The following is a 7,973-nucleotide window of genomic DNA, read 5'->3' as shown; positions in this document are numbered from 1 at the left end:
AAATGCTATTTTTTCATCTCTATTGGATATGTTGTACCTATACAATCTATTTTAGGGTTCTAGGTAATATCAAATGTTAGCTTTGGATGATGGGACTACCATCCCTTGTGGTAGAATAAATGAAGCTGAAATTAAAGAGGAAGATGAGAGAATTCGAAGAATTGTTAGCCTATTAATAGGATTGATCCACCGAGAATTGAGATCCCTTACAATTGATTATCTGGATGATACAAAAGGTTAAGGCCTACGAGACTCACCTGCCTAGGGTAGAAAGGCCTCGCACCTTGAGCTGCCCCGGGGCAAGTGGGCTTTGGAACTCCCTTCTCCATGGGGCTACTCGAATTGTAAGTCGTTCGGGCAAATTGAAATTAGAGGATATTTATCCAACCTGCTAACTTGGCCAAATTTCAACCAAAGAGACTTTTCATTTGTCCACTACAATTTTTACCCCCATAGTTTCAGATAAAGATAGAGGATATTTATCCAACCTGCTAACTTGGCCAAATTTCAACCAAAGAGACTTTTCATTTGTCCACTACAATTTTTACTCCCATAGTTTCAGATAAAGAAAGGTCAACAAGCAATTGAATCTGAGAATGATTAAGAGCATCAAATTGACTAATTATTGAACATAAAGTAATATTTACAAATTGAATAGGGGGAGTTGTCCCAAAGATAACCAGATTATATGTACAAGTATGTACAGAGATCTTTCATCTGAAACAAAGATGTACAGAGGACTACAGATGGGTAATTATCTTCTGAGAAAGAATGTACAGTGCATTTTAGTTGCTGATATCGAAGTATTTTGGATCCGAAGGAAAATGATATTCCACATGTAACTGCAATGTAGAAACACCACAAATTGTTATAAGGACATGCAACAAGCTGACATCCAACCTGCTATATACAACATATATGTCTTATATATAATACCTTGCCCTCATCAGCATCCGTATGGCGTTGGGGGAAGACCACCCTCAAATCGTTATACAAATAGAAGCGCCGCCCTCCTTCGATGTCCATACTTGTTGCTGCTGGTTCAGATAAGGAATCAGATTTGCACTTCTGGACTGACCTTGAACATTTCTTAGGTAAAGGGCATGAAAATCGGAGGTGAAGAGCATAGCGCAGAACACCGGGGGTGGTAGCATTCTCATTGATCTTAGGAGGGCTGTATACAGATTTACTTTCAGTTACATGATTCGTATTTGTTGGGAAGTTGTCCTCCCTACCAGCATCCATCATTTCCATATGCACATCATCAACCCCATTTGGGTTAGCATCACCATCGCTAAGCTGCATGGTTTGACTAGTTTTTGGGATCAAAGAGGGTATGGCATCATTTTTCAACTGAAGATCTCTAGGTCTTTCATTCCCAGATATGGAAGTTGGAGCAGAAGGAGCCAGAGTGATCTTTTGCCGCAAAAATGTCTTCCATTTGAGCAACATGGAGATGAAAATGACCATCATAAGAATCTCAGGCCACTAACAATATACATATTTGAAAGAGAAAAAAAATGCATACGAATATGTTTAGTTTAACCACATAATATAATGCAGGTTATATAGCATCACCGCTAGACTTGAGTAGCTCAGCACATACAGTATTGATTTTTCAACCATGAGAAAACAAATCTATATTATAATCTTAGCAAAATTTTGTGCTTAATGCAAGTATGCAGGGTGTGGGCTATTTAAGGCTATTTTTGGATAAGAAATTTCAGAAAGAGATCATGCTCAGGATGAGCTTCGATTGACCTCAGGCCTAGTAGGCCCAGTTGCACCCGTTCAAACTTGTTTGAACCTGCCGCATAGCATGCTCCCCCACTACTTTATCTTCCTCCTTCCCTCCAATGGGAATGGAATGTTAAATATATTACATGATGCCACAATCCTTTATATGCCCCGCAACTTTCCTTTTGACATCTGTACTGTCACGGATCAACTTTTTTCTCATTACATGTATGTCTGCGAGCAATCAAGCATACTTGGAACTCACAAAACTTCAGATTAACAAAGGACAGAATTAATGCATAGGTGATACAGCATAGATCCCAAATTAAAGTACTGAAATAGAATGACTGTCTTCAAATCCATATCAAAATTTCAAATACCTGCCAATATAGCTGTTACTTGAACCAATCAAAAAAGTATTGGCAAACTTCTAAAAGAACCAAGTAGAAATCACATTATTAATCATGCAAAAGAATTTGCTAAATACTGAAAAAAACTTCTGTTTGTGATGGAAAACTACCTTGGTACCAGCTGGCATGTCACTCAAATCATAATTACAAAAGAAGGTGTGGATAGGTGTCTTTTCTGGATTGCTGAGAACCTGCCATAAGCAATTCAGTTTGTTAGTGTATGGCAACCTTCTCTTGAGCAGTAAAGCCATCAGCTATCATTCATGCTATGCATTAATGCACAAATACATGATGTAACACCCCACCCCGATCTAAGGGCAATAAATACTCGCGATTATCCATGAGGCACTACACTATCCTTATAATAAATATTTGCAGCAGAAAGACATGCTATAAAATTTCTCTTTTCCTTTTATCATGTAAAACCACAAACTCACCTACTTATAGAAGTACCGGAGCACTAGAAATAACATCACTTCATTGATGTAACTTAATTACATATTCACAATTTATACAAAACTATACGATAGTGAAAGGGCACGTGCCCACATAACATGATTTATAATGACCAAGTCTCCAGCATGGGACTCCCAAAAGTCTGACCCTATGATCCTATTGTACAAGTGTACATAACCGTCTGGCTTGCTCGTTCCCTGACTGGCTATAGATGTAAAATAAACATTTTACAGGTGTAACTGTAAGTCCACAGTTCAGCAGTAGATGATTCCAATCAACCGTGTGTGACGTGAGCCCTTATTTGATAAAATCCTCTCTCTCGTTTTACTAAAAACCTTAGACACTAATGCTATTTTCCGAAAGACCAATTAAAACTTTTCCTATAACATATTTTATGACTCTAATAAATATAAGGGAAACACAATAAAAGTCTTTGAGGTAAACACTAATGCTGTCATCTTTTGCTTTAGCTCTACACATAAAAAACGTGCATAAAATTAGCCTTCCTGCTCTCATGCATAAAACATAATACGGTTAATACCATACATAGCAGTTGAGACCTATCACATTCTAACGAAAATACTCAGCTTCAAGTATTTTCCACAAAAAACTACTCCAAATCCCAATTTTTCTTCCATAACTTTCCTCCTACACTCCATCGTAGCCGAACAAACTACTCAAACTACTGAATTTCAAAAAATTTATTCTTTTGATTATACCCTAACTTCCCACTTTCACTCTTTTAAAACAACCCCAAACTTACTCCTACAAACCCCAATAGCTCCACAAATCCACGACGACAAGAATCATATTTCCGTAGCCTACAAGCTTAGAAATGACAATGCAGATAAGGGGTGTATAAAAATCATACCTTTAGAGCTTCACTTCCAAGTTTCTCTTCAAAGTCCTTCATTTCTCTGACTAGACTCTCTTTCTTATTTTCAAGAATACTCAAGAAACTCGCTGTATCTCTCTCTCACTCGGCCTTAAAAAAGGGAGAAGGGAAATTTTTGCCTTCAATTCGTTCGTCTTAAATAGCCAAATTTTTTCAACAATATGCATTAGCATTCAAACGAAATATGCTTCCGATCAAATAGCATCGAGTCAAACACATTAAATTAGTGTCGAGTCAGCATCACGTCATTCCACGCAAAAGTTGACACGTGGAGATATTATTGCACTCCAACAGCATGTTTTGTTCGAACGGGACCTAACAATTGGCATTAAAATGAGTGTCCAATCAGTTTCTTCTGCACGTGAAAAAATCCTAGCTGTCCATCTCAATTGACGATTTGATCCTAGCTTGACACCTAGAGATGTCAGGTGTGACCTACGATTATGGTGGGACTTAATACCATCCTAAATTCAGTGCTCTCAATATTGAGACCAAAAGTTCTAAATTTCCATTTATGCTGCCCATCACATATATCAATCTTACTTTCTCCCACATTGGGAACTACATAGCTTAAAATAATGAGATCAAAATCTCTCCTATACCACATGATCATTATTGGTAGTTTCCTAATAATCATAGAACACCAGTAGCTCTTTTAATGCGAAAAAACAATTTAACCTAAACTCAATGCCTTCCTCTAGATACAAATGAAAAGCAAGTTAAATAGCCACTTACCAGTTGTATGCGTCCTTTCATAGGTATACGCAAGCGACTCTTTTCTGCTTGTGATTCATCAATGCTAAGGTTCCTCTTCATTTTGGCACCCCTGCACTTGCTTGCTGGCATATTTGCGGGAAGGTCAATTGTTGAATAATACAATAAGTAGTTATTTCCATCCACACTGGTTACAGCAAATGGAAGTTTCTGTGACTTGGGTGAGAAATTCCCTCCAGTAACATTCAGAACAGCAAGGAAACCCTCAATTCTCTGAAAGTTTTTTTTTTTTTTTAAAAAAAAAGGGAAGTGAAATTAAAACCGGATAATGCCAAGTTATAAACCATAGTGAATTCATTATAAATCAAATAGAGAAATAAGAACTTATATCATAAGACTGAATTTAAATGCCAACCTGACTAACTTTCGCAAATAATAACCGACCAGACAACAGAGACTCCTCAAATGAACCAACCAAAGACCTTCTAACTGGCAGTCCACTCAGAGATCTAACCAATTTCACATGGGAAGTAAAGTCAGAATCCTGACTCCAATGCTGTCCCATGCCAGTGGTATTCTGAGGAATAAACAGGTCAAACTTCTTCTGCAAATTATCAAGATCTTCTGATGATTTACTTGGCATCCTAATATTGTTTTTTCCAGAAGATAAATAGCCTGAGAAAGTTCTATCAAGCGACTGTTCCATATCCTTGAAAGTAATATTGTCATCATCTGACTCTGTTGTATTATCCTTACATCCTCCTGTAGATTTCACCCTTTCGGATAATTTTGGACCAAGGGGAGACAAAGACAAGGGAGGTGAAACCACCTTTTTTGGAGTTGGAAGTATGGCTATTGCCCCTGTTTGGGACCTTACCTTGGTTGATTCTCCTGAGTAATTACATTCAGTCGATGATATAAAATGATGATGACATTGAGAGTCCTGTTTTTCTAGCAATGGGCCATCAGTGAAAAAAACTGACTTCGTTCCACAATTATCATCCAATGAATTCTTCCACTGTGGGAAACATGACAGAGAACATATTGGAGTATTGAAATAATTGGAGTTGCCTTTATGAGCTCTCTTATGCTCTTGTAACATAGAGACATTGTAAGGATCATTACTACTGTGGAAATTACTCTGATCAACACCACTGCCAATGTCTAGAGAATCGCCATTAAATTGATCAGTGAGAAGCATCCCATTCAAAGGAGACAATAACCGCTTCCTGACCACTGATCCAGTGGCCTCATTTGGATTATCTTTTATACTAGCCACAGCAGAAGAAGATTGATTTCCATCAAACACATTAATAGGAGAATTTAAAGCCCTTGATTCAAAACCCACAATCCTAGGAACAGGTGTCTGAGTATTCCGTCCACTGATACCAGGAAACAAGCCATTTTGTTCCATAGAGTTAATCTTCAGCTTATGCATGCTGGATCTACCATCTTTATGCATAATTGAACAATCTGGTTCCTTTGGAAACTCTGGGATGGTTCTCCTTTGCAACTCTCCGAAAGAAGCACTTGGAATATCCAATTGAATGCGGTTGCCCAGATTTCCTCCATGCATTGCACTCAAGTCACAACTTCTCACAGCAACAATTCTAGGTGGATTTTGCACAAACGTGCTCAGTGATGCTGCCACTTCCTCAGCAATACTGCCAGAGGACACTTGAGGCAAGCCCATTCTACAGTTCAGTGTATTGTTCTTCTGAATATCCTAGAAGGTCTTCTTTTATTGACCCTATCTACTCCTACACATTTATTCCCCTTATTCCACTTTTAAGTTCCAATGAACAACTAAAATCAAGTCACCCAGCCCTACCAATCCCCAGAAAGAAAATTAAAACTTCACATGCACTAATTCCCACTAATAAAAGAAGCAACCTTGTCTAATCTGATTTCATATCTATATATCTCTTTGATCAAGAGTACTAAATCTATTTACCAAATGCAATCCCATTTCAACCATGGCACTTCACTAAATAGTACAGATAAACTCGGTCAAGAATCCCGAATCTGAAAAGAACAGGTAGGAATCCACATTTCGCCTTCATACCAGGAAGCAAAGAGCAAAGTGCCATTCATTGTTTTCCAAATATCAATGCACTATCCTGGAATAAAATTCAAAAGAAAATCAACTCCATAAGTTTTGTGCTGATAGAGAAGACAGAGTGAATGAGAAATACATCTGCAAACTTCATTATCTTTTCTTTTTCTTTTTTTCAATCAACAATCATTTAAAGAAGGATACATAAACTATTATCTTCTTCTTTACCTTAATTATCCCATGTACAAAAAGAAAATTAAATATAACTACGATAGTAATCACATAATATAAAGTTAATTATTCGAAGTAACTTTTCATCATACAACTACTAATAATAGAAATAATCCAATTTGACCAGTTTTGCTTCATAATAAACTGAAAACAAATTCTGGAACGCTCTCAGCCTAATAAATGTTGACCTCAACAGATAAAAACCAGTACCCGACCGTTTAAATAAAAGCTATCCAAACCATCTCCTGCAAGAATTTCGATAAAAACCAGAACCCGACCGTTTAAATAAAAACTATCCAACCATCTCCTGCAAGAATTTCCTCAGTGTTACTTTTGGTTGATCAGAAACTGTAAGAAAGAGGAAAAAAAAAATCCATTTTCAAACTTAGTTCTTTCATCATTGCATAGGAGATGAAACTAACACCCCCTCCCCCCAACTTAACTAAGCATGTCAAAATTATTCGTTGTCAGTTGAGTTATTCATTTCTCTGAAACCAGAACAACAAGAAGGATAAGACCCAGTATTCAATACCCTTCCTTTTCCCAATTTTCTCCCCAACCACAACAGATAGCAACGTCAAAAACATCAAAACCTCAAATCGCTGCTAAACTCAATGATGTCCGTGACATCAAAGCTGTTCCTCAATTTCCACTAACATATCCAAAAATAATATTAATAAAAACAAAAACATCAAGGGGGGGTGTGTAAAAAAAAAAAACGCACCAGTTAAGCTTGCGATCAAACACAACATAACATAGAATTAAGCAAGAACAATCCAAAACCCAATTTCTCTCTCTTTGTTATTCTAAGCTTCTCTTCCTCCTTTTTCTCCTTCGGGTCTCTTGTGTTCTATTCATCTAATCTGTTAAACTATTGTGTTTACTTTTAATCTAAATCTCTGTGTGTGGGGTACTGGGTATTGATTAGACTCACCAATGAAAAAGGTCATGAATATTGGTGGATGGCTCGTATTAAGCCTCCCAAATTATTTTTGTTTTTTTTTCTAAAAAAAAAATGATGGGTCATCATCGCTTTAGCCAGAATTCTTTGGCTGGCTGCGTTTGTACCTTGAATACCGCAACTTGGCAAAAGGGTAAGGAAAAACGCATGTGATATGCCGTCTGTTTGTGGTTCCAAGTTGCGGGCGCTCCTTTCTTTCTTGTCGACATCAAATTTATACTGCCATGACTTGTCCTTTGCTTAGCCCCAAGAGACCAATGTCTATCCTCCATTACTAGTAAAAAACTTAGCTAAATTGTTGTTAATGTGAGGTGATTTTTATGGATTCTGACCAAATTTGGCTTTAAAAACAAAAAAAAACATATGACCAGTTAAACGCCGGTGGTCTAAAAGAGACTCTTTTTTTTAAGCATAGTGAACGGACCAATTCATACTTCTTCTTTTTTTTACCTTAAATTTTCAGGTAATAAAATTGCAATTCATATTCTGAATGATATGATTGCATGTGGGATG

At 37.1% G+C, this 7,973-nt stretch overlaps 1 protein-coding gene across 2 annotated transcripts; it reads right to left on the bottom strand.

Annotated features, from left to right (window-relative positions):
• Nucleotides 1–597: 597 nt before the first annotated feature.
• On the bottom strand, nucleotides 598–7,466 carry LOC132175170 (uncharacterized). Of its 2 annotated transcripts, none has more exons than XM_059587023.2 (6): nucleotides 7,434–7,466; nucleotides 4,628–6,332; nucleotides 4,234–4,485; nucleotides 2,258–2,338; nucleotides 937–1,434; nucleotides 598–842 (listed from the first exon to the last, which is right to left on the bottom strand). In XM_059587023.2, exons 2-6 carry the CDS (start codon nucleotides 5,903–5,905, stop codon nucleotides 786–788), a joined length of 2,166 nt encoding a protein of 721 aa, XP_059443006.2. In that variant the 5' UTR covers nucleotides 5,906–6,332; nucleotides 7,434–7,466; the 3' UTR covers nucleotides 598–785. The 2 variants fall into 2 exon arrangements, with proteins under 2 accessions (XP_059443006.2, XP_059443005.2); XM_059587022.2 differs by lacking the exon at nucleotides 7,434–7,466 and adding an exon at nucleotides 7,224–7,423.
• Between the last annotated feature and the right edge of the window lie 507 nt (nucleotides 7,467–7,973).

Source organism: Corylus avellana, chromosome 3 (genome assembly GCF_965113065.1).
Source record: "Corylus avellana chromosome 3, dhCorAvel1.hap1.2, whole genome shotgun sequence".
In the NCBI taxonomy this organism is placed as follows: domain Eukaryota; kingdom Viridiplantae; phylum Streptophyta; class Magnoliopsida; order Fagales; family Betulaceae; genus Corylus; species Corylus avellana.
The sequence above is the reverse complement of the archived record's forward strand: the minus strand, read 5'-3'. Positions and strand labels throughout refer to the sequence as shown.